The sequence below is a fragment of the Enhydra lutris genome, unplaced genomic scaffold, assembly GCF_002288905.1.
Source record: "Enhydra lutris kenyoni isolate GAN:26980312 unplaced genomic scaffold, ASM228890v2 scaffoldscaffold23, whole genome shotgun sequence".
Classification (NCBI taxonomy): Eukaryota; Metazoa; Chordata; class Mammalia; order Carnivora; family Mustelidae; genus Enhydra; species Enhydra lutris.
This window is the reverse complement of record NW_019154107.1, coordinates 28430445-28455911: the sequence shown is the minus strand read 5'-3', so window position 1 is coordinate 28455911 and position 25467 is coordinate 28430445. Positions and strand designations below refer to the sequence as shown.

The 25467-nt window shown below is 49.8% G+C and overlaps 1 protein-coding gene across 1 annotated transcript; it reads right to left on the bottom strand.

Annotated features, from left to right (window-relative positions):
• Window positions 1-2182: 2182 nt before the first annotated feature.
• On the bottom strand, window positions 2183-8723 carry LOC111150530 (Wiskott-Aldrich syndrome). The gene is made up of 12 exons (XM_022508022.1): window positions 8529-8723; window positions 8067-8207; window positions 7130-7216; window positions 6918-7020; window positions 6764-6805; window positions 6618-6671; window positions 5819-5993; window positions 4759-4801; window positions 4398-4551; window positions 3802-4205; window positions 3423-3537; window positions 2183-2461 (listed from the first exon to the last, which is right to left on the bottom strand). The coding sequence occupies exons 1-12, from the start codon at window positions 8658-8660 to the stop codon at window positions 2406-2408; spliced, it is 1506 nt and encodes a 501-aa protein (XP_022363730.1). The 5' UTR covers window positions 8661-8723; the 3' UTR covers window positions 2183-2405.
• Between the last annotated feature and the right edge of the window lie 16744 nt (window positions 8724-25467).

Sequence of the window (25467 nt, the reverse complement as noted above, 5' to 3'; positions counted from 1 at the left end):
TGACCTGAGCCGAAGGCAGAGGCTTTAACCTACTGAGTCACCCAGGCGCCCCATACCGCCCTATTATTCTTGTGTCCCACTCCCAACCACTTGTCTGTTCATTCAGCATTAAATTAGTGCCAAGCATATATTGCCTTGCCCAGTGCTGGGGCCAATATAAGGTCTTACCCATTCCAAGCTGTACAGGTTTGACTTGTTTTTAATATAAACCTCGTATTCGAGTGTACCACACATACAGAAGAGGGCACAGACCACAGGTGATCAGTGTCATGAGTTTTCATAAGCAAACATACGTGTGGAACCAGAACGTAGGTCAAATAACATCCCCAGCCAGATTCCAGGAACACTTAATTCTGTAACATCTCTGAAACCCAGCTGCGTCTCCCAAGCACTGGTGAGTCATAATTTAATTCGCAGTACTTTTTTGTCTCTCCTGGTGATACATACAATAATGGTGCATTTTTTGATCAACGGTGACTCAGGACCGACCGGCAGTAGGAGGAAGAACAGCAACAGCAGTATCTAATATTTGTAGATGCCTCAAGGAGCCAGGCACTTTGCAGACACTTGAACTCTCTCCGCAACCCTGCGAAGTAATGCATTTTTAGTCTCAGTTTAAAGATGGAGAAAACTGAGGCCCGGGAAGGTCAAGCCACTTGTCCACGGTCAATACTTTTCTGCTAACCCCGTGCCTGCTGTAGGCAGTGCTCCTGGGGATTCAGAGGTTGTGTGATAGAAGGTCTTCTCCAGGATAAAGCCTACCCGAGGGGGTCCCAGCACGGTGGATTTCTGGGGTTTCCTAGCAGGGAGTGGGGAGGTGGGTGAGTGATACTGACAGGCCCTTCCTAGACTCAGCTTGCCCCTGGAGACCTGGCCAAAGTGGGGTGGGGAGTAGAGTGGAAGGTGAAGAACGGTGAAAGAATTAAAAGGAAGCCAAGACTCCCTCCTTCTTCAGCTTCTGTTCCTGTGGGGGAATTCTTAAGGAGCAAAGCCAGCTCCCACCTCCCACACCTCCACCCTGGCCCTGCCTCTCCTTTGCTCCCTCCCCTAACCCCCAGCCTGCACCACGGATGGCTCAAAATTCTTCCACTGGTCTTGCAGATGGATGTAGCCTGTCCTCTCAGGATTCCTCCTCACTGTTATCTTTCTCCCCACTCCCCTCCTCCTCCTCTAAAGGCAGGATACCTGAGGGTTTGAATCCACCAGATTTCAGAAATGGAAAGGAGTAGAATCCTCTGCTAAGGCTCTCATGTGCAGAGGCTTCTATCACTCCCTTGGAAATAGCTTTAGACACCAGGGACAGTTTTGAGTTGTTCCTTTTTTGCTGGATCCTAGAAGAGGAGGGGGGACCCAATGGGATCTGAGTTGAAAATCAGTTACATATTGTTACCGCTGTTGTAGAGATGAAGAAACTGAGGCTCAGAGGTGGGGCATCTTGTCTAGGTTCTAGAGTCAGTATGTCCAAGTCTTTGCCTCTTCCATTGCCACTTGGTTTGCGCTGAGAACTGGGCAGAACCAAATTTTAAAATCGAGAGAGGGGTCCTGCCCATCAGGATCCTGGTGTATGAGTTGTGTGCATGGAGAGTAAGTCTGACCACTGAGTATTTTCTTGATCTAATATTGTGTTGATTGGACTTTTTTTAAATAACTAATTAAGTAAATGAATAAATAACTCCCGTTTATTCACCATGTTCAACCTCATACCAAGTTTTCCCCAACTCAGGGCCTTTGCACAGGCTGTTCCTACTACCTGGAATATCCTCCCCCCAAAGATTTACTGGCTGATTCCCCTCTCTTTAGGTTCTGCACAGCTGTCACGGCATCCTGGTGGCTTTCCCTGAATGTTCCATCTGAAGGCCCTTCCCCCTCAGCATATCACAGCACTTGTCACAATCTGTAACTATCTTTCATTTCTATTTGATTCCTGGTTTCATATCTGTCTCCCCCACTAGAATGTTGGTGTCACTAGATTTTCTTCCTGCTGCTTTAGCTCCAGCCCCAAAAGTAGCATCTAGCAACAAATGTTTGTAGAAAGAAAGAAGGGCAGAAAGAAACAAAGAAATAAATGAGGAAACAAATGAGTGAATAAAATAAATGAAATGGGAGAGATGAATAAAAGAGACTTTGGGGATAAAAGACCCCACATTTCCACATTTGGAATATAAACCAACTGAGACTCGGAGAAACAAAAAGACAGTTATTTTATTTTGGTTTCAAAATCCTTAATGTGAGGAGAACCGAGATAGTCTGTATATAAAGGGGCCCTAGCTACTGCTAGTCAGAATTAACTGCATTGGAAGGGTTGGTGGGAAACAAACAGGGCCTGAGAGGCCTGGAGGCCAGGAGTGGGGGCACCAAGCAGCAGCTGCCAGAAGAGAAGGCTCAGAACCGGTGGGGTGGTTGACTCAGTCGTCCCACTCATCGTCCTCATCCTCGTCGCCGGCCTGGTCCTCCCCTTCGTCTGGAGGGAGAGAGAAAGTAGGACTCAGGATGGGCAGAAGGATTCAAAGGCCCAGGGCGGGGCGAAGTTCCTGGGATCTGAGAGGTCAAGACTCAGGGTTCTGGGGGGCTGAGGTCTCCTGGGGGCCCATGCAGCTGAATGAGGGAGGGGCCCCTCAGAGGCGGGAGAGTTAGGGTGTGGGCTGGAGTTGGCATGGAAATTAATCTCATTGTCAAAAACGTGGTTACTTGGGATATCACTGTCACGCAGGGGTTAATGTTCAGTTTGTCACTTAATGGGGTGGATTCAAGTATTATTAGCAGAGGCAGAGTACTTTACAATATTACTGTTTCATAGCAGGCTAATGTTAACGTTACTGACCCATCACGGGTTACCGATGATCTCACTGTAAAAAGATGAGGTTTGTGAAAATAATCGTCATGGAGCAGATTCATACTAATCTTGCAGATGTATCCTGGGGTTAACGTGAATTACTATCGCCAGTAATAGGTTGAGGTTCACATTCCCCTCCTCTAATTGTCCCATAATAGCAATAGTGTTGCCACATCAGGGGACAAATGTCAACGTTATTATAGAAACGTTGGGTTGGTTATGGTATTATCATCACATTATCAGCTTGGGTCCCTCTACTGACACCTGGAGTTCGAGTTAATATTATTGTCCACGGTGGGGTTCCTTAGAACAGCATCACGTATGGGCTAACGGTAACGCTTCCGTGCATCTGGTATTCCTATTAATATTGCAGACATGCTCTGGCCTTTATGTTAATGTCATCATCAAAAAAAGAGTGAATCATAGGATTGTTCCATGATGACAGTGTTAACACTGTCAAAAAAGGAGATTGATAACAGAGTCACAATGGGGTGGCGGTCACCACAGTTGGTAACCGGTGGGGTTGTTTTTCAGCCCACACTGGCCCCAGGGAGCAGGCGTGCCGTCCTGGCAGGGGGCGGGCTGTCACCTGAAGAGTGGATGGCTCGGCTTCTCTTCTGCATCACGTGCATCAGGGCTCCCACCAGCCCCTCTGAGCTCTGAGGCGCGGGCTGCAGTGCTGAGTTCTCGGGGGCCCCAGGCGTCTGCAGCAAGGAAGGTCCAGCACAGAGGGTTCAAGGCCCATGATGGGAGCACTCCTCCCTGCTCCTCCCACGTTATTTCCACTCTCATACACTCCAGTCACTTTCAGGGTTCCCAGCCGGCCTCTCCCCACTGCCCTCCCCACCCTGTCACTGAAACCCCAAAAGCCTGGGACCTCTGTCAGTTTCAGCCTTGCCCCAGATATCCTGACTTGACTGACACCCAAGTCCCAGAACCTCCCAATCCTCCCTTTCACCCGTCTTCACCTTGTTCAGCTGAATTCCCTGGCGGATTTGATCCAAAAGCGCCCCCCGGCCTCCACCAGGGGCCAGGTTCCCCACAGGCCCCAGAGCAGGAGGTGGGGGAGGGACTGGCCCATCCCCAGAGCTGGGGGGTGGGGGCGGTGGGGGTGGAGGTGGAGGCACAGGGGGCCCTCCAGCTCCAGGGGGCGGAGGGGGTGGTGGTCCAGAACGTCCAGTGGCTGGAGGGGGTGGTGGTGGAGGGCCCCCTCGGCCTGGGGGTGGGGGTGCCCGGGGAGTTGGTGGGGGCGGAGCACCTCCCAAAGGTACAGGAGGCAGTGGACCAGAGCGACCCTTGTTGCTCCCCATAGTGGGGGGCCGGGGAGCCTGGTTTCCTCCTCTGGACGGTGGTGGGGGAGGTGGAAGAGGCTCTGAAGGGGGGAAATAACACAGAGGTACTGTTAGTTATCTTCAGAGCCTCAATTCTGCTCATTTGCAACACAGGAACCCCAAGTCACCAACTCCTGATTCAAGCAGTGTAAGGGTTTTCATGAGGACGGAGCGACTGCTGTGTATTTCTTAGGAATAAGCTACTGGGGACGGAGAAGAAGGGAGGTGCTCACCCTGACGCCTCATTTCCTGCCGCACAGCCTCCAGGCCACCCTGGTCCTCAATGAAATCGTAGATGAGTTTGGAGGTTTCAGCATCCGTGAGCTGGGCCTCACTGATGCCTGCCCTGGAGAACAGACTCCGCAGGTCTGGGTCCAGGTTGTTTACCTGCCCAGGAGGAAGAAGGCCAGGGCAGGGGTGGGGGAATAAGGCAGGGAGGGGAGGGGCACCGATTATCACTGGGTCCGTCTACCCCACAGGGGTATCTGAGAGGAATGTAAAAGGGGTAGGTGTCTGGGGTTAGGTCTGAGCCAGTGGACTATGTAAGGGTAGGTGGGTAGTCAAATGGGTCAAGGGGTCTTTGGAATTACTCACGTCAAATCCATTCTGGGGGTCCCACCCCACGTGGCTGACATGTCTGGGGGAGGTGAGGAGATCCCAGTGAAGCCCCATTCCCCTTCCTTCCCTTCCTTCCTAGTGAAGCCCTCTTGCCCTCCCTCCCCCCTCTGAGAGGCCAGAATGAATAGATGAGTCCTAAGTGAATGAATGAGTGACTGAATGAGAACAGTAGTGATGGAATTAGAAGGGGTCCATGGGTTGTAGTGCCCAACTGTCCATCCACCCCTTTTTCTACCATCCATTCACACATCCATTTTTCCACCTAGCCATTTGCATTCACCTGTCAGAACACCGATCTCTCTTATATTTGTCTTCCTACTCATCTGCCCACATACATCTGTTTACTCATTTATCTGCCCACCTGTCTTCACACACACTTGTCCATCTACCCATCCATCTACCCATGTGCCCACCTGTCCATTCATCCACTCTTTTGTCTGCCTGTTCATCCATACACTTCTACTGATCCACTGAACTGTCCATTCATCCATGCATCTGGCCACCTATCCATCCCCATCCACCTTCTCTGTGAACCAACCAGATATCCATCCATCTGTCCACACACTCATCCACTCACCCTCCCACCTCCCATTTACCCATCCACCCATCCATCCAACCACTTACCCATTCATTCCCCAACCAACCAATTCATGCATTCATTCATTCATTCAACATTCATCCAACCATTCATCTACCCATGCACCCATCCACTCACCTATCAGCCCACCCAGGGTGCGACTAAGGTGAAGCAAGTGAGGTGTCTAGGATGCAAAATTTAAGGAGCCCCTCACTCTCAGAGTCATGAATTGCAGTTGCATGACCCTTAGAGTAACTGCCCCTATATATTTTGCAACCTTGGTGCCTTGTTTGCTTCTCCCTAGACCTGGCCTCGCACCCACCCACCTATCCACTCATCTATCTACCCACGCACCCAACCATCTGCCATCCTTCCATCCACCCAGCTCTCTTCCTGTCCATCTTTTCATCAGCCCCCCACCAACAGGGATTGGTAGGACTAGTAGGGAGAGGTTCTCACTTGAATCCACTCGGTGCACCAATATCAGCCTTGCTGATTTTCTTCTTCCCTGAGCGTTTCTTATCAGCTGGGCCAGGCCCAGGCACTGGGAGCCCACGGTATCGTGAACTCGTGATGTCGGGGTTCTGGATGTCCACTGTTACTAGTCCCAGGGACAGTTGGCCAGATGCTGGGCCTGTGGGGAAAATAGGGTGATTGAGCCATTGACCTACTCACCTACCAACCAAAGCATAGGGGCAAGAGATAGGACAAGTGTTGGGGGAATCTGTGTGTGTCTGATGGTCATAGAGGGAGTGGGTGAGGGGTCCAATTAGGGCTTATGGAGAAGTGGATGGGTGGGTTCCACAAACCATTCTTACCTTCACCAATTCATTTCTTTATTCATTCACTCATCTGATCACTTAAGTATTGATTCATTCGTTCATGGCTCATTGACCAATTAATTAAATTATTCATTCAGTCAGTCAGTCATTGCTTTCTTCACCGACTGAAATGTTGTCAGTTATTCATTTATTCACTGTTCAATTCATTCACTTATTTGTTAACTAACATCCATCCATCCATTCATCCATATATCCACATACTCATTCACCTACACATCTGTACATCTATGTTTTCATCTTCCCATCAATTCATCCTCCACTCAACCATCTGTCCACCCACCTTCCACCCACCCTTTTGCCCAGTTATCTCTGCACTCTCCCAACTACTCGTCCATCCACCCACTACACACCCATCTGTCCACCTACTCACCCACCCACCTGTCCACCCAGAGACACAGGGAAGAATCAGCACTCACCCCCTTGGTCTCCACCTGGGTGTGGGGGCAGGGGTGGGAGCCCTCCTCTTCTCTCTGGAAAGATGGAATGGGTAGAGAGCTATTACAACTCTGCTACAGTTTCCTGGGCTACCCCCTTAGTGCCCTCCTTGAACTTGAGGACTCACCTTCATTGGCTGGTGCCGGTGGTGGGGGTAGCTGGCGTCTGTCTGTGGAGACACAGGTGGACTGGGAACCGGAACCATAAGAGGGGCTTTTCTAGCTCCCTACTCTTGCACACACTTCCACCCAACCTCCTTTCCATCCCGAAAGCCTCCTCACCTCCACTTTGCCTCTGATTCCTTTTTTGGATCTTCTCCTGCACCAGGGCCTGGAAGACCTGGGCCTCGCCCTCGTCTGCAAAGTTCAGCCCTGCCTGGCAGGCCTGCACACATCTTGGGCTCAATAGCCTTCCAGGCTCCCCCACCGCCCAGCACCTTTCCCATCTCCTCCCCACATTCCACCTGGGGCCCAGGGGTTGAGGGGTCACTCACATCTCCAGCAAAGGTGTGGAAGAAGGGGGTAGGAGTGGAGTAGACCAGCTGTGAGTACAGCTCTTGTTCCCAGAGCAGCCGGCCAGTCTGGAGAGGTCCGGGGTGAGGGGGGGGAGCACATTAGCACAAAGACTTGCCCTGAGTGACAGGCCTCTGTTATCTGGGCAAGGAGAACGGTGTCCTAATTTGGTGCCCCAGGATCAGATCAGAGACTTCCAGCTTATTGTCAGAGAGTTGGGGGGTCTAGATGTCAGGTGTGGAGGGTTGGGGTATAGTATGGGAGTTAGACATGCAGTCAGGGATGGGGAGTTGGGGTTCAAGGCCCTAGAGGTGGGACTTGGGGGCTTGAATAGGAGGATTTAGGGCTCCAGTCCTAGGAAACTGAGCCCATTCACAGACTTCATCTTACACCCTTCCTTTAGGCAGGGGCCTTCATTTGGGCAAGTAGGGCTCCAGTACTAGGAGCTGGTGTTCAGATTTGAGGTTCAGACACACAGACCTGAAAGTTCTGGGGGTGGGGGATTCAGTCAAGGTACATGCAATCTGACATTTAAGAAGCAGAGCTATGGCTTAGTAGCTAGGCAAACATTTAGGGTCCAGAAATTTTGATGGGGGATTTCTGGGACCCAAAAGCTTGAGTTTAGAACAGATTTGAGGTTCAGGTAAAAGTATAGTGCTCATTTTTTTAAATTCATAAAACAGATTAGATTTGGGAGCTATATTAATAGTTGGGGGTTATAGGTCTTGACCTGGGGATTCTGGGGGTCAATCATCAAAGACAAAGAAAGCCAAAGCAGAGTTTGACATCTGGATGAAGTCTTTGGTTCTGGGGCTTAGGGGTTCACTGATCTGTCCAAGGCCTTGGGGCTTTGGACACCGATCTGGATTTGCGAGTTGGAAACTGGTTTGCACATCCAGCAGGGGGGATGGGGGTCACCTGAAGGCCATAAAGACGGATGAAGTAGGACTTCTGGGGGTTATCCTTCACGAAGCACACAGCCCCACAATGCTCCTTGGTCCAGTGTTCAGCTCCAGGAGGCAATGCCAGGTACAGTTGAACAACGGCAGTGGCCAGTGTCTGGGAGGGAAGAGCAGGGCTCAGGGGAATCTGGTTAGCCAGAAGGTCTAGTTCTTCCTTGTCCACGGCTGTCCTGGCTCTCAGGGAAGAGCCGCAGCCGGAGGGAAAGTAGATAGGCATCGCAACCGAGATCTTCCTGGGATTGGTGAATGGGGGTAAGTGGGTTTTAGGAGAGGAGATGATGGAGAAGGGAAGAAGACTGGAAGAGGGAAAGAAAGTGGAGGAAAGGAGAAGGATGGGGAAGATGAGGAGGCAGAAGAGGAGGAGAGGAAGAGGAGGAAAGGGAGGGAGACGGGGAGGGCCAGGAGATCCCCAGCTCACCCAGCATTTCCGACCCAGCATCTCGAAGAGTCGCTGGTTCTCGTGGTCCTGGAGCAGTGTGGAGGGTATGTTCTGCTGAACCCCTGGTCCTCCGCGACCCCCAGACCTGCCTCCCACAGGGCCCCCACTCATGGTGCCTCCTGCCCTTGTCCTCTTCAGCCAGGCTCTGGGTGCAGGGTAAGAAGAGGAACTTCCGCAGTGCGCAGGGGAACAGGAAGTACAAAAAACCACAAGGGAAACAAGTCCTCCAGGGGCCTCTGGGTGGGCCTGGCCTCCTCCTCCCTCCCTAGGACAGGCTCGGACCCTCCTCCCTTAGAAAGGGGCCCTCCTCCATTTGGCTGGTTAAGACCCATCTTTTGGGCCAGCTCATGTCCTCCTCCTTCTTTCTTACTCCCTGAGGCCCATTTCCCTCTGACTGGCTCATGTCCTCCTTCCTCTGATTGGCTGGGAACAAAGGCCAGGCCACTGCTGCACTTCTGCTGGAGGACACTATGGTGGGGAGCAGTTGGGGGGCTGGGCAGCCTCCTTCCTCCCCAAAGCATCCAGCTGGTCTGGGCCTGAGGCCCACGGCCCCTCATGCAGAAGGGTTACTGGGTTAAAACTTTTCCTCTAATGACATTGTGAGGGGCTGGGATCCCACCCCTCTCCTGAGACCCCCAGCAATGCTTGGGCACCCAGCTCACTTCCCCATCCTTTACCTCTGCCTCCCCGCAGTTCCCAAATCACTTTCTACTTCTCATCCCTTCAGGCAACGTCTTATTTAATCCTAATTGATTTTGAACCTTTTAAAGTCTGGATTCTTGGGGCACCTGGGTGGCTCAGTGGGTTAGAGCCTCTGCCTTCGGCTCAGGTCATGATCTCGGGGTCCTGGGATCGAGCCCCGCATCGGGCTCTCTGCTCAGCGGGGAGCCTGCATCCTCCTCTTTCTCTGCCTGTCTCTCTGCCTGCTTGTGATCTCTGTCTGTCAAATAAATAAATTAAAAAAAAAAAGTCTGGATTCTTGGGGTACCTGGGTGGCTCAGTTGGTTAAGCAGTGGCCTTCAGCTCAGGTCAGGATCCCAGGGTCCCGGGATCGAGCCCCATATCCAGGGAGCCTGCTTCTTCCCCTCGCCCTGATTGTGCTCTCTCTGTGTGTGACAAATAAATAGATTTTTTCTTAAATATTTTATTTATTTATTTGACAGACAGAGATCACAAGTAGGCAGAGAGGCAGGCAGAGAGAGAGAGAGGAAGGGAAGCAGGCTCCCCACTGAGCAGAGAGCCCGATGCGGGGCTCGATCCCAGGACCCTGGGATCATGACCCGAGCCGAAGGCAGAGGCTTTAACCCACTGAGCCACCCAGGCGCCCGTAAATAAATAAATTCTTTTTTTTTTTTTTTGTTAATTTATTTGACAGACAGAAATCACAAGTAGGCAGAGAGACAGGCAGAGAGAGAGGAAGAGAAGCAGGCTCCTGGCCAAGCAGAGAGCCCGATGCGGGGCTCGATTCCAGGACCCTGGGATCATGACCCAAGCCGAAGGCAGAGGCTTCAACCCACTGAGCCACCCAGGCGCCCGTAAATAAATAAATTCTTAAAAAATAAAATAAAAGTCTGGAATCGTCAGAGTCTTGCTTTCCCCACCCCCACACAACATCCTACGTTTATCCAACACTGATGGAAGCCACTGAACATATGTCCCAGACAGTGTTCTGACCTCTGTAAATACTGACCCCCCTAAATCCTCCTAACAGCCTACGGGACATACACCCTTCCTGGGTCCATTTGCTAGTGGGAAATGAGAGAACTGAGGCCGCTGATTTTCCCAGTAGCTCCTAGCTAGCAAGTGGCAGAGTCTGGATCCCAAGCCAGGCCGGCTGGGTCCAGAGTGCACACTTTCCATCACTGTACTCCATGCCTTCTCTCTGATCTGTACCTGCCTGTAACAATGACCGTTCCTTTTCACTGCTACACAGGATTCCATTGTTTGTACAATTTGTTTATTTGTATTGTCCTGATAACAAGTGTTTGGGCTATTCCTGGCTTTTGCTCCCTTACACATCTCCTGGTCTGCACGGGCAGGCATACACTCGAGAGGGGAATCGGGGGGTGGGGGTAGGTTTGTAGGGTTTGCCTATCTCCAACTTGACCAGATGATGCCAGACTGTTCCCCCAACTGTTCCCTCAGTACTCCCTGTGCCTCGGTTTACCGTTTGCGGACAAGAAGCTCCCAGCCACATACAGCAGTCTGAGGGAGCTGAGCAAGTCTGGGGTGCGACTGCCATCCCCAGGTACCTGAAGGCAAATGGCACTTCTCAAGATGGGACCCACGGTTCTGCCCAGAAACCTGGCTCAAAGCTCCTTCCAGAGTGGCAATTCCAACTTCCCTCCCTCCCCTCCTCACAACTCACCTTCCGGTACCCACAACTCACCAGGCAATTTCGTACCTCTGGGCCCGGAGCGCCTTCCAGCCTGTTCGTGGGGCAAGGCCCTGCTTTCTTCCTTAAAAAGCTATCACATTCATTCATTTTCATACTGTTTGTTGTTCTCCTGCCAGGTGCCAAGCCTATCTCCGATATCTGGCACAAACTAGACATTCAATAAACGTTTACTGAAGGAATCAATCAATGAGGGATTAGTGATTTAGTGTTTTCTGAGCTTTTTCTAAGTACCTTACATTTATTAACTCGTTTCACCCTCACAGATGACCGCATGAGGTAAACGCTACTCTTATCCCCATTTTACTAATAGGGAAGCTGGGCCTCCAGGGAAGTTAGCTAACTTGCCCAAGATCACCAAGCTTGTGAATGGTGGAGTAGAGGCCAAATACATGAAAAATGATTCCTAATCTGTCAAGGGCCACATCGGGGCAGACAGAAAATTCTTCTGCTCCTTCTCTGTCTTTCCTTATCCCTCTTCCTCCTTTTTCTTTCTCTGCCCCTAGATCTGTCTCCCTTAAGTTTATAGCGGTGGGAGGGGCTTAAGCCTCTGCTACATTTGCTGGTTGTTTTTTTTTTGTTTTGTTTTGTTTTAGATTATTTATTTATTTATTTGACAGAGAGATCACAAGTAGACAGAGAGGCAGTCAGAGAGAGAGAGGGAAGCAGGCTCCCTGCTGAGCAGAGAGCCGGATGCGGGGCTCGATCCCAGGATCATGACCTGAGCTGAAGACAGAGGCTTTAACCCACTGAGCCACCCAGGCGCCCCTGCTGGTTGTTTTTTAAGTTAACATTTCAAAGTTATATATTTTGGCACATTCTGTTGAGTGTCCGACTCTTGGTTTCAACTCAGGTCATGATCTCGGGGTCGTGGGATCAAGCTCCCTATGGGGCTCCATGCTCAGCTCGAGGTTTACTTAAGTTTCTCTCTCTCTCTCTGCCTCTCTTTCTCTCTCAAATGAATGAATAAATAAATAATAAATCTTTTTTTTAAAAAAAACTTTTAAAGATATTTATTTATTTAACAGCGAGAGAGCACAAGCAGGGGGAGAAACAGGCAGAGGGAGAAGCAGGTTCCCATGGGGCGCCTGGGTGGCTCAGTGGGTTAAAGCCTCTGCCTTTGGCTCAGGTCATGATCCCAGAGTCCTGGGATTGAGCTCTCTGCTCAGCAGAGAGCCTGCTTCCCTTCCTCTCTCTGCCTGCCTCTCTGCCTGCCTCTCTGCCTACCTCTGCCTACAGATCTCTGTCAAATAAATAAAATAAAAATCTTAAAAAAAAAAAAAAAAGAAGCAGACTCCCAAAACCCAATGTGGGACTCAATCCCAGGACAGCTGGGTCCCGACCTGAGCCAAAGACAGACGCTTAATGGACTAAGCCACCCAGATGCCCATCAATAAATCTTTTTTTAAAAAAGTTATGTATTTCCTGTTCTTCTAAGTAGCAGACAGTTTAAAATGTATACTTTTCTCTAACTAAAAAAACTAGAGTTTTGTTATTTTGGTCCCTAACAGGAATGAGTCGCCCCACCCTGGAATATAGTGCTTTAGTAATCCTTTTTCATATTACCCAGATTATTGAATTACTTTGCAGACCTGTATCAAGAATCAGGAGCTGGCTTATGTCACTTTTACATATCCCCATCGATTCTTGCTTTTCTGCACTGCATGACAGCCTTTGGTGACGTGAGGACCTCAAAGTTAATTTGCTCTCCAGGGCCTTCAAAGAGATTTAAAAAAAAGAACAAGAACCTTAATTTAGCTTTTATGGTTCTCAGCAGGAGATTAGGTTGAATATGAGTCAGTCTGCCACAGCAGGGAGCAGCAGTTCGAGCTCACTTCTTAGTAAGCCAGTGAATACCCAGAAAGCCCAGCCCCAAGAACCAGGATCTACTCTGTAACTCAGACCATCCTGATGTGCCTCCACCACCTCCTCCTCCCCCCCCCCCCCGGCACCCCCCTACCCTAGGTTCACCAGATGGAAAGCCATTTCCTGTTTATATCCTGTGCTTATTTTGCTTTATTCCAAGAGGATATTGCCTACAAGATCCTGCCTGACACATCTCAAGCCCTGAGTAGGAAATAAGACACAGTCAGTACTAAGACATGGGGCTGTCTTCCACACTTTGGTCCTAGCACACGACTGAGGCCACGGAGATGTGGGCACACCTAGGATCCTCCTGCTGTCCTCTAGGACCAAGCTGAGGACAAGATGGCTACATTTCCTTTGCCACACCATCCTTCCCCTCCCCTTACCACACTCCCCCACCTCCCGTGGACCCCTGACTGAGGGGTGCTCCCTAAGGACAGGCTGAAGGAACCAGCAGTGCCCAAACCCCTGACCCAACCCTTTGACCATCCTGGAATGACATTCAGGTACATTACAAGTATTGATGATGTGGGGCTGTCCCCCAGCATCCTAGGCCCTTGCCCATTCAAAGGCAGAGCACCCCCATCACCATGACAACCAAAATCTGCCGGCCAGGAATTCCCCAAACACACTCCAGGCCAGGAAGGAACGTGACCCTTGTTTGTCTCGTTCATTGCCATATGCCAACCACCCCGGCACAAGACCTACATGCAGATCAATCAGTATTTGTGGAATAATCATCCTACAGCCCAGCTATCTGTGCTGCGATTTACTGTCCTCTCTTCATCCCCCCCTCCTGCCTGCAGGAAGGGGGAAGAGAAGAACTCGGACACTGAAGAGGCCAGCCTCTCACATGGAGATGTCTAAAACGTTCATGGTTGCTATGGGCAAGTGGGTGCCTTTTTAGGGGTGCTCAGGAGAGGGGCTGACTTCTAGTTCTGGGATGGGGGCGCACAGAAAAGCGAGACACCTGGAAAGATAAGGCTGGGTCATTGGCAGGGCACCCGGCTGGCTCAGTTGGTAGAGCAGTGACTTGATCTTAGAGCCAGGAGTTAAAGCCCCACCTTGGGCGCAGAGCTTACTTTAACAAAAAAGAAAAAAAAAATGGCGCAGTGGTTCGAACCACAGATTCTGGAGCCCTACAGCCTGGCTCTGGCTGTGCCGCTTATGAGCTTTTTTTTTTTTTTTTCTCTCTTTAAATATTTTATTTATTTATTTTAGGGAGAGAGAGAGTGTATGTATATACAACCAGGTGAGGGGAGCGGGCAGCAGAGGAAGAGGGAGAAGGAGACTCTCCACTACGGAAGGAGCGGGACATGGGGAGCATTCTCATTCCCAGGGGCTCCATCCTAGGACCCTGGGATCATGACCTGAGCCAAAGGCAGACACTTAACCGACTGAGCCACGCAGGTGTCCCCACTAAAGAGCTCTTTAAAGTCTGGGAACCTCTCAGCGCTTCCCTTCTCTCATCCATAAAGTGAAGATAATAGCAGTTAAGGTTGTTGGGAAGGCTAAATGAGGTAATTCATGCAAAGTGATTAGTTCATGTTATAATTATGCATTATTGTTGTTTTTCTGAAATAGCTGAGTAACTTGGATGGATGAACTATCATTCCTCAAGCCCAGCCTTCTCCCACCCTCGCCCCAATCCTCTCCTCACCCTCCTCCGTAGCACTTCTTTTTTTTTTCATATTTTATTTATTTGACAGAGAGAGAGATCACAAGTAGGCAGAGAGGCAGGCAGAGAGAGAGGGGGAAGCGGGCTTCCCGCCGAGCAGAGAGCCCGATGTGGGGCTCGATCCCAGGACCCTGAGATCATAACCCTGGCCGAAGGCAGAAGCTTAACCTACTGAGCCACCCAGGTGCCCCCTCCGTAGCACTTTCAAGTCCCACCGCCCCTGGTGGATGGTCAGAAACCCAGAACACCTGACAACCTACCCACGACCCTTTCTCTATACTTTTCCTTGCTGCAAAGACCATCTCAGAGATGCATCCCGTGCCCCAGCTGGATTCCTCCAGGGCTGTGGACATGTTCCTGGAGCCCTCCCTGGCAACCTTGGAAGTCCCACCCACCATTTGTTTCCTGCCCTACTCCCTCAACCTATGCAGGAAAACTCTGCCAGCCAGCCCTCCCCTTCCCAGGTTTGTGGCTGCTAACCTTGGGCCAGCCAGGTAGCCAAAGGTCCCCTTCTAGTCCCTACACTGCCCAACCCTCTCAAAGTCACCAACTATCCCTAGACAGGTGCTCGCTACCTCCCTGGACCGCAATGTTTGTGACCCCAAGTGTCCCTTCCCTAGTCTGTAACACCAGAACTGTGCACCCCCGAGTGTGTGTGACCCCTCGAGGGTCCAAATCTCCACGTGTGTGACTCCAGGAGTATCTGCTTTCCGCTCAGCGCGTCCCAAGAGCACGCCACACCCTTGACCCTGTGAACCCCCACGAAGGTTAACGCCGCAGCCTGGAACGGACCACAGCGGGCCTGGGGAGGAATGCGAAATAGAACGGTCCGCCCAAGATCGTACCACTAGGAAGGGGACGGCCACCTGGCAACATAACATTTGTTTGGGGGAGAGGACTAAGACAGCTGCCTCAATCCCTAACAGAGAGGGAATCTTGCTTGTCCCAAGATTCCCGTCCCATCCTCCCGACTCCCACCTGCCTCAGGGGTGCCTCACGCTCTGGTAGCGCCCCCCGCCTGCCTCACGTCAGCCATCTTAACCACTGTCGCCGCCCCCACCTCGATTCCTTAGAAGCCGCGGTCAGTGTACCCGAGCCCCCAATTGGCTGACGGGTGCGGGCTCGGAGACCGCCGTGGGCTCTGATTGGCCGATAACCGAATTCCCCTTGGGCCTTGGAGACGAACATAGCCTGCCTCCCCGCTCGCGCGCCGGGCTCCCATTGGTCACGCGCTCGGGGCATGCGCAGTGGATGCCAGACCGTGGTGCCCGGCCGCTGAAGCGAGGCTGTGGAGATTTGGGGGCGTGGGTCAGATGGGTCAGAAGGGGCAGAAGGTGGTGCTTCCCCTTGGGGGTTAATGAGATGACCCACCAGGGTGTGGCGTCCGGTGGAAACTCGAAATTGTAAACTCTAACAAACCCAATAGGGTTTTCGTGCGTTCCTTTATTCTCTAGTTAACACGAAACAAAAGGCGGTCTTTTGAGTTTGGGTTGTAAGAAATACTCTCAGAAGTTGGTTTAATAAAATTGAGACACAGTGCGGGCTCTCTGGCTCTCCCTAAATACCATGAATTGCAGAGTGACAGTCTTATGGTCTTTGTATTCAATGTGCCGAAGTTACTGATTGTACTCCTCTGACAAATGGGTACAAAGTTTACAGCATTTAAGGTCCCTCCTGGCGAGGGATTTGACAAAGTGTGTTTAAGAGAATAAATACTTTCCCCAGTTTTCGATACACAAAGCGATGGTTTTGGAGCATTAGGCCTGGCCAGAGGGGACAGGACTGTTGGGATTGATACGTATTGTTTAATACACATCGTAGGTGATAATAACCAGTGACCTGCATTAAAGTTGGCGATTTTGACATTATATGTTCGTATGTAAATTTAAATATAAGTATATATTACGTACATTATAAAATACATATAAATTACTATAAATACATGATTCATAGGGATATAGATGATATAGACGGAGGAGTGGGGCCTCAGTTTACTGTGCTGGGTCAGTCACGTGCTGAAGGCAAGTAACTTGGTAATTTTACGTGATGCCCTCAATTGTAGGAAACCTGAGCCCTGAGTCCCCTGCCTTTACCAGGTAGGGGGGAATTTCCCTTAGATTGCTTGGAAATTCCAAATCTATGCCCAGCACTCCTTCCACTGTTGAAAACAACCTGGCTTTTGCATCAGCCCTGATCATTATTTTAAGTGTGTGTGTGGGAGCTTGGGGTGCTAGGTAGAGCAAATCAAAGGTTCGGTTAAAATGCGGACACTTTGTCATCACTGAATGTTTCTGATGGTGGCTGGGTTTGTAACACACGTACTTCTGTTTAGTATCCTCACCCAAAGGCCATTGCTGGTAGGAGGCCTATTGTATTTGTTTGGGACCTGGCCCTAATGGTTATAGTAGCATAGCCCAACATGCAATAGCTCTATGGTCTCTTTCTAGAAATACACCCCAAAGTGATACAATGGAAGAAGTCGGAGGGAAACAAAAGAAAATCTTCAGCTTATGAATAAAGGAATGAGCCCATTTGAAAAAAAATAAAATGCTGAAAGAAAATCTCCAGTTAATGTAGCTTGCATTGTATGTCCGTAGCCCTTCCAATTACAGAGATCTCTTCACCAGCAACCACAGTTTAGATCTTGAACACAAGCAACTTGAGAAAAAAAGTTGTTTTGTGTGTGTTTACTAGGTTTGGCAACTGTGGGAAAACAATGAGTGTGTGTTTAAAATCTTATGAATGATGGAGCTTTCAGGAAATTGGGTGATAAATATGCACATATGCATAGTGTTAGCATAACTTGCAGGAGTCCGGGGAGTTAGTCAGGAAGCTTTAAAATCTATTTACTGGGGCACCTGGGTGGTTCAGTCCTTAAGCAGTCTGCCTGCCTTCTGCTCAGGTGATGGTCCCAGGGCCCTGGGATGTAGCCCAGCATCGAGCTCCCTGCTCAGCGGGAAGCCTGCTTCTCCCTCCCCACTCCCCCTGCTTGTATTCCTTCTCTTGGTGTGTATTTCTCTGTCAAATAAGTAAATAAAATAAAAATGTATTTATTTTTGGCCACCGGTAGTCTTCTAAAAATCGAAGCAAAATCTCTTAAAGCTATTTTTTTTTCACTTTTGATTTTTTTAAAAAATTTGTGACTGAAAGCTATTTTGTCAACATTTACAAATACTCAGGAGGCTGAGCATGGGTGCTAACTACACAGTGGGCTGGGGTGGGGTGGGGCAGGGCTGCACAACCAGGACATTTGGGGGGCAGGGATTTTTTTTTAATTTTTAAATAAGTAATTAATTTTAAAGATTTTATTTATTTGTTAGAGAGAGAGAGAGACCACAAGCAGGTGGAGAGCAGGCAGAGGGAGAAGATTCCCCGCTGAGCGAGGAGCCTGATGTGGGGTTCCATCCCAGGACCACGGGATCATTACCTAAGCAGAAGACAGGCACTTAACCATCTGAGCCACCCGGGCATCCCAAGATTTTTTTTTTTAAGATTTTATTTGTTTATTTGACAGAGAGAGACACAGCAAGAGAGGGAACACAAGCAGGGGTAGTGGGAGAGGGAGAAACAGGCCTCCCGCTAAGCAGGGAGCCCGATGTGGGGCTCGATCCCACAACCCTGGGATCATGACCTGAGCTGAAGGCAGACGGTTTAACGACTGAGCCACCCAGGTGCCTGCCAATTTTTTAAAGGATAAACAATCATCCTTTCAAAGCTTCTTCCCCTTGGTTAATTCATAATAGATGAACTTCTGCGCAAAATTTGAAGTATAAAAGAATCATAGCAGTGCGGGATATTCGGGGGTGAAGCCAGGGAACAAACAGAATCTCTCTTCCCTCCTTAAGGCTCTGAATGTCTGCTATGAAAGCCCTAAATACCTTAGCCCTTTGGGTTTCAAAGAGTAAAAATACGGGCCTCGTTCCAGTGCCATGAGTGGCCAGGTAGCATCTGTGCCTCTTCCCACGTATATATTTTCCCAGAAGCAAGAAACCATGTGTTGAAACTAAAACAACTAATTGGGATAAAACATCTTGTAATCAGTTTATAACTAAATGCATCTGCGTAGATAGTTTGCAAAGAGGACGCGATGGACGGAACTGTGTCCCTTGAAATCGTATGTTGAGGTCCTAAGCCCTAATAGGACTGTCTTTGAGGAGAGGGTCCTTACGGAGATAACAGGTCAATGAGGTCACAAGGGTGGGACCCTTATCCAATAGGACTGGGGTCCTTATGAGCAGAGGAAGAGAAACCAGAGATGTGTGCGTACAGAGAAAAGGCGATCTGCAAGCAAAGGAGAGAGACTTCAGCAGAAAGCAAATTGGCCGACACCTTGACCCTGGACTTCCAGCCTCCACAACTGTGAAAACAAGGATTTCTCTTGTTTACCCTAACTGATCTGTGGTATTCTGTAAGGGCAGCCCTCACTGATTCATACAGATGGCCCCCAACAGTTCCCGCGTATCTGTCGTCATGCCCCTTAGCAATGCAATTTTGTGGTTCCCTTATCCAGAGGTGGACCATATTTCCTCAGCCCTTGAACTAAGGCCGGCCTTGTGACTTGCTCTGACCAACAGCAGGCTGCGGAAGTGCCACTGGGGGAGACCCAGAGCCTAGCCCTCAAGAGCCATGCAGTTTCTGCCTTGGCCATAGAGAAGGAGCACGGCCCTGAGGCCTGCACATGAGGAAACCAGCCTGGCCCATTGGAGGATGAGAGTAGGGGTGGTGGAGAGCCAAGACACTCCCTGATGACAGCCGGCACCAAGCAACGACCCTCTCATTGGCTGCAGCCCCAGGATGGAGCAGAGGAAAGTCCAAGTGAGGCACCTTCAGCTAGCGGATCCCAACTCCAATTGCCTACCTATGGGATTGTGAGTGAATCTACCGTTGTAACACAAAGCCACTGTTTTAGCTCTTAGTGCAACAGTAAATAAATTGGCATTCTTCTCTTCCTGAACAGGGCTGAGTGAACCCGACAGTGTTTCTAGAGGGCAGATCTTGTTGTGGCCACCGAAAGAGCAAACTTGGTAGGTCAAGAACTAGTGCAAAGAGACAGCTGCTCTGGTCCTCCCCCTCCCCCCTACCTGGTGTAGGGCTGGGAGCCCCAGGGTGACACTCAGCACTGTCTCCTTCAATGCTCTTTCCCCAGATTTGGAGTCAGTAGTAGCCTTTGCTGTCTCTGAAATTGTGGTGATAACTACTGTAAAGTCCACAAACAAAAAAAAAAAGTTTCTTTTTTTTTTTTTTTAAGATTGTATTCATTTACTTGACAGGGAGAGAGACAGAACAAGCAGGGATAGCGGCTGGCAAAGGGAGAGGGAAAAGCAGGCTCCCATCTGAGCAGGGAGCCCGACACGGGGCTGGATCCCAGAACTCTGGGATCCTGACCTGAGCCAAAAGCAGGTGCCTAACCCACTGAGCCACCCAGGCGTCCCCTGAGAATGGTTTCTTTAAGCAATTATGAGGCTTCACCAGGGGAAATGTTCACTACAAGGTATATTATGGATATCATTTGAATACCTAGTTATTAGTCTGAATAAGCACATGAAGGTGCTGTATAATTTTAAATGCAGAAACAGCATTCTTCAAGATCTAGAGAGAAAGTGTAAAAATTTGCCTGATTATTTGAATACATACACTCAGTGTAGTACAGAGCTCTTTCCACTGCCAAAGAGTAATTGGAATTTTTGCTTGGTTTCAAACCAAATCCATAACATTAAAATACATCATAATTTCCATCAGCAACTTGTTGGCATTGAGTGAAGGGAAATCCCTCCTCGTACAAAGACACGTGATTTTGGGGGGCCTGGGTGGCTCAGTCGATTAAGCTTAGAGTCTGCCTTCAGCTCAGGTCAAGATCTCAGGAGGCCTGGGATCAAGCCCTGTGCTGGGCTCCCTGCTGGTCAAGGAGCCTGCCTCTCCCTTTCCCAGACCCCCGCTTGTGCTCTCTCTTACTATCTCTCTCTGTCAAATAAACAAATAAAAATTTTTTAAAAAGACATGTGATTTCTGTTGAAGACTTTCAAAGACATTCTCTAATGCAATGTTATTAAAAGGATCTTTGGGGCGCCTGGGTGGCTCAGTCAGTGAAGCGTCTGTCTTCAGCTCAGGTCATGATCCCAGGGGCCTGGGATGGAGCCTGCTTCTCCATCTCCCTCTGCCTGCCGCTCTGCCTACTTGTGCTCTATCTCTCTGTGTGTCAAATAAATAAAATCTTTTTTTATTTTTTATTTTATTATTTTTTTAAAGACTATTTATTTATTTGACAGACAGAGATCACAAGCAGGCAGAGAAGCAGGCAGAGAGAGAGGGGGAACAGGCTCACCGCCAAGCAGAGAGCCCGATGTGGGGCTCGATCCCAGGACCCCGAAATCACTACCCGAGCCGAAGGCAGAGGCTTAACCCACTGAGCCGGTGGCAGGGAGCTTGCTTCCTCCTCTCTCTCTCTCTCTCTGCCTGCCTCTCTGCCTACTTGTGATCTCTCTCTCTCAAATAAACAAAATCTTTAAAAAAAAAAGATTTTATTTATTTGACAGAGAGAGTGAGAGCACAAGCAAGGGGAATAGTGGAAAGAAAGAGAGGGAGAAGCAGACTCTCTGACAATCAGAGAGCCCGATGGAGGGCTCCATCCCGGGACCCTGGGATCATGACCTGAGCCGAAGGCAGACGCCTAACCATCTGGCCACTCAGGTGCCCCAAATAAATAAAATCTTTTTTTTTTTAAAGGATCTTGTATTTCCCAGCCCAAATGAACATTGACTTTCACGCTAAGACTTTCCACTGCGTATTTTTTTTTAAATATTTTATTTATTCGACAGAGAGAGATCACAAGTAGACGGAGAGGCAGGCAGAGAGAGAGAGAGAGGAGGAAGCAGGCTTCCTGCTAAGCAGAGAGCCCAACGTGGGACTCGATCCCAGGACCCTGAGATCATGACCTGAGCCGAAGGCAGCGGCTTAACCCACTGAGCCACCCAGGCGCCCTCCACTGCGTATTTTGATTAAGCAGCAACGGGTTCGCGTCTAATATTCATCAAAATAGGAAACTGGAATCCGTCCCCACATTGCAGATGGCAAGCTGAACCACAAGGCAGAGAGAGTTCCAGAAACTCAGGCAAACAAATGTGAGTGTATACTTTACATGCGCCCTCACACACAGACAGGTGTGCACGTAGTCGTGTGGTCCCCAGAGCCACGGACTGGTCTGGGGCCTCAGTGAGAAAAACCAAATACTGTGCAGGGATTGAAGTGATTTGGTGGGCGACACCCCCGTCCTTCATACCCAATTATTTCTCTCAAGTAGTTCAATGAAGTTACCACACAAGAGTTTGGAATTCAATCTCAGGCAGGAGAGGACCACCTATAAAATGTATGGAATGCATTAGATCCACCGAATCAAAATTCATTCGACAAATATTTTGTTAAAGATTTCATTTATGGATTTGATAAAGAGAGAGAGAGAGAGCACAAGCAGGGGAGCGGCAGAGCGAGAGGGAGAAGTAGGCTCAATTCCGTCAAATAATCTACCAACATCTGCTAACATGCTGGGTACTCTGTCCGCCGCTCTCCATCTGCATTCTCTCCTTCAACCCTCGCGACAAACCCACGAGGTGGCTGTTTTGTCCCCATTTTACTCATGAGGAAAGAGATTCAGAGAATTTAAGTGACTTGTTTGCTCAAGGTCGCAGAGTCAGAACAAATAAGGCTGCGCCCCGTCCTCTAAACTCTGGCTCCCAGGGGCGCCTGGGTGGCTCAGTTGGTTAAGCGACTGCCTTTGGCTCAGGTCATGATTCTGGAGTCCAGGGGATGAGTTCCACATCAGGCTCCCTGCTCACCAGGGAGTCTGCTTCTCCTTCTGACCCTCCCCTCTCTTATGTTCTCTCTCTCTCTCTCATTCTCTCTCTTTCAAAAAAAAAAAAAAAAAAAGAATAAAGAAATAAACTCTAGCTCCCAGTACCCAGCCTTCTAGCAAACTCCTATTCATCTTTCACATCTTAGCTGAGATCCTACTCTCCTCGGAACTCCTTCCCAGGCACGCTGAAGGTCAGGTTCTGTTGCCTCCCACCGTGTGCTCCCCAGGCTTCCTAGACTTGGTCCTACACACCACAAACTCATGTATTCTTCCTCCCTAGGCAGTAAATGGGCAAGACTTTCGGCCATATTTCAGTTTCGGGTACATGGAAGACCCAGGGCGCCTGGCTAGTGTGTGACTCTTGATCTTAGGGTTGTGAGTTCAAGCCCTACACTGGGCACGGAGTCTACTTAAAATAAAATTTAAAAATTAGCTATTGGGGGGACACCTGGGTGGCTCAGTCGGTTTAAGCATCTACCTTCAGCTCCCTGCTCATCGGGGAGACTGCTTCTCCCTCTCCCTCTGTCATCCCACCCCCTGCCTCATGCTCTCTCTCTCAAATAAAATCTTCAAAAAAATAGCTATTATGGGGCACCTGGGTGGCTCAGTCGTTGGGCGTCTGCCTTCAGCTCAGGTCATGATTCCAGGGTCTTGGGATCGAGCCCCGAATCGGGCTCCCTGCTCAGGAATCCTGCTTCTCCCTCTCCCACTCCCCCGCTTCTGTTCCCTCTCTCGCTGTGTCTCTCTCTGTCAGATAAATAAATAAAAGCTTTAAAAAAATAGCTATTGGATGAGTGACTAAATGAAGATATGAATAATGCACTCCAAAGATCTCCTCACCCTCCTCCCCAGTCTCCTTCCTTGCATAGGGCCAGGCCAGTGCTGAGCCCCTTGGGTTGGGAGACAGAGTACAGCCACGAAGTAGACCTGCCCTTACGAGGTCACTGCTGGTTAGGGAGACATTCCAGAAAACGATGGGAGTGCAGAGGGCCCTAAGCTGGAGGAGAGGATGGGGTGGAGGCAAAGCAGCTGGGGAAAGGAAAAATCAACTGATGTCATCAGAGATGAAACAAATTGTTTCATCCAAATAATGTTCCCACGTCAAATAGGAGAACAATCATATGAATATAAATTATGGGCTGGAGAATAATTGAGCCTGGCACCTTTATTTATTTATTTTTAAAGATTTATTTATTTAATTTAGGGTGGGGAGAGAACACAGGCGTGCAGGAGCAGGGAGGAGGGGCAGAGGGAAAGAAGCGGACTCTGCCCTGAGCCCAGAGCCTAACTACTGACTCCCAGATCCTGATCGATCTCATGACCCTGAAATGATGACCTGAGATCATGACCTGAGATCATGACCTGAGCCAAAATCAAAAGTCGGACACTGAACCGACTGAGCCACCCCGGCAACCCAAGCCTGACACCTTTAGAGTCGGATGCTGGTGTATAGGCTAAATACACACCCTTTTACCTGGGAGTGATCTGTTATTTACAAGGGAGTAATTATTGCAGGGGCTCTATTATTTGCCAGTCGTTCCAAGGCATTTTGCACATCCCCGTCCCCTTGTCCCTGCTTCGTCAGTCACACATTGCCCTTTGTCCTGACTCCCGGCTCTGGTCCTCGCTTACCTGGTTCTCTCTTCGGACAGTACAGGGGTGAGGTACCTGCGAAGGCTGGAAGCAGTGTGAGGACAGGAATAATAAGTGACTCGTATTTTTGTGTTCCCTCCACGGTATCGGGGGCCTTTCAGACCAAGAGTTGGAGAAAGGTAGAGGATGGGTGCCTGTTGGATAATGTACGGCTTTCCTACAAATGTGCACGGCGAGGTGTTTGTCTCTCGAACCCCGAATGCACATTTTCCTGGTCTGATAGTTTTGGCTTGCACTCCAGGAGGCATCAGCGGTTTGCTTCTGCCCAAGGCGCCATGAACTTCAGCCCCAGGCAGAGCGGCACAGTTCTTATCACAGACTGAGAAGCCTCTGTCCCTGATGGTATTTATTTGACGCCATTAATTCTAGTCCTTTGACGTGTTTTGTTTTGTTTTGTTTTTCCCTTTGGTTCTGGCATGGGAAAAGAGGTAGAACAAAGAGAACCTTCTGCCTGGCCCTGTGAGTCTTCTTGCCTTCTGATAAATCTCTGGCTTTCTAATCAGGTGACAGCTGGGAGGAGGACCAGCTGCTCCCCCAGCTCCCCCTACTCCCTACTGCTCCCCCCCTCCTGCTACTGACTCTGCTCCTCGCTGGTCTCCCTGTTCCCCTTTGTTCTTCCTGCCCTCTCCCACTGCTCCTCTTACTTACCCTCCTCCCTGCTGCTCCCCCTGCTCCCCACAGCTACCCTCTGCTCCCCCAGGTGTCACCCTTCACACTCCCGTAAGAGAGAAGAAATCAGGCTCAGTCTCTTTAACGGGGAACCTGCGTGCTGGCTTACCCCCTGCCACGGAGTAACCTCCTGAAGGCCCCCCTCTTAGCAATGTCAGGGCCAAGAAGAGATATCCGCTGCCACCTTCTGGGAAAATGAGTAACAAGCCAATGTTTGATTGGAATCCAAGGGGAAAAACAGTGGGATCGTGCTGAAGACTCCTCCCTTTAATTGATTGCTTTACTAACCAGCTGACGCGTGTTTAAAATCTGCCGCTAGACATGGGGTAGGTTTCAGGCCTTCATCGGCTCTGGAATTCTACCCCCCTGCTGGATGGCAGTCCTCCTGAAGCTTTTTCAAAAAACATTTATTAAAGACCTTGTTGAGCAAGGGAGTTTGCCAGGCAGTGTGTAAGGATAGTGGAACGCCCAGCCTCTCCAATGCACAAATTCATTGGAGGAGGTGGGAAACACGGACCTGTGCAAGATAAAGAGCAGACTCCAGGCTGAACCCCTGTGGGCTGGGAAAGCTCTTCACCTTTATCATAGTCTGACCAGAGACTCAAACATTTTGGAAACAGAGAAAAAGAGATAGAGGGGCTCCTGGGTGGCTCAGTCGGTTAAGTATCTTGCTTTCTGCTCAGGTCATGATCCCAGGGTCTTGCCATGTGTGTCTGGGCTTCCTGCTCAGCAGGGAGCCTGCTTCTCCCTCTGTCCCTCCCCCTCCCCAGCTCGTGTGTGTGTGTGTGTGTGTGTGTGTGTGTGTGTGTGT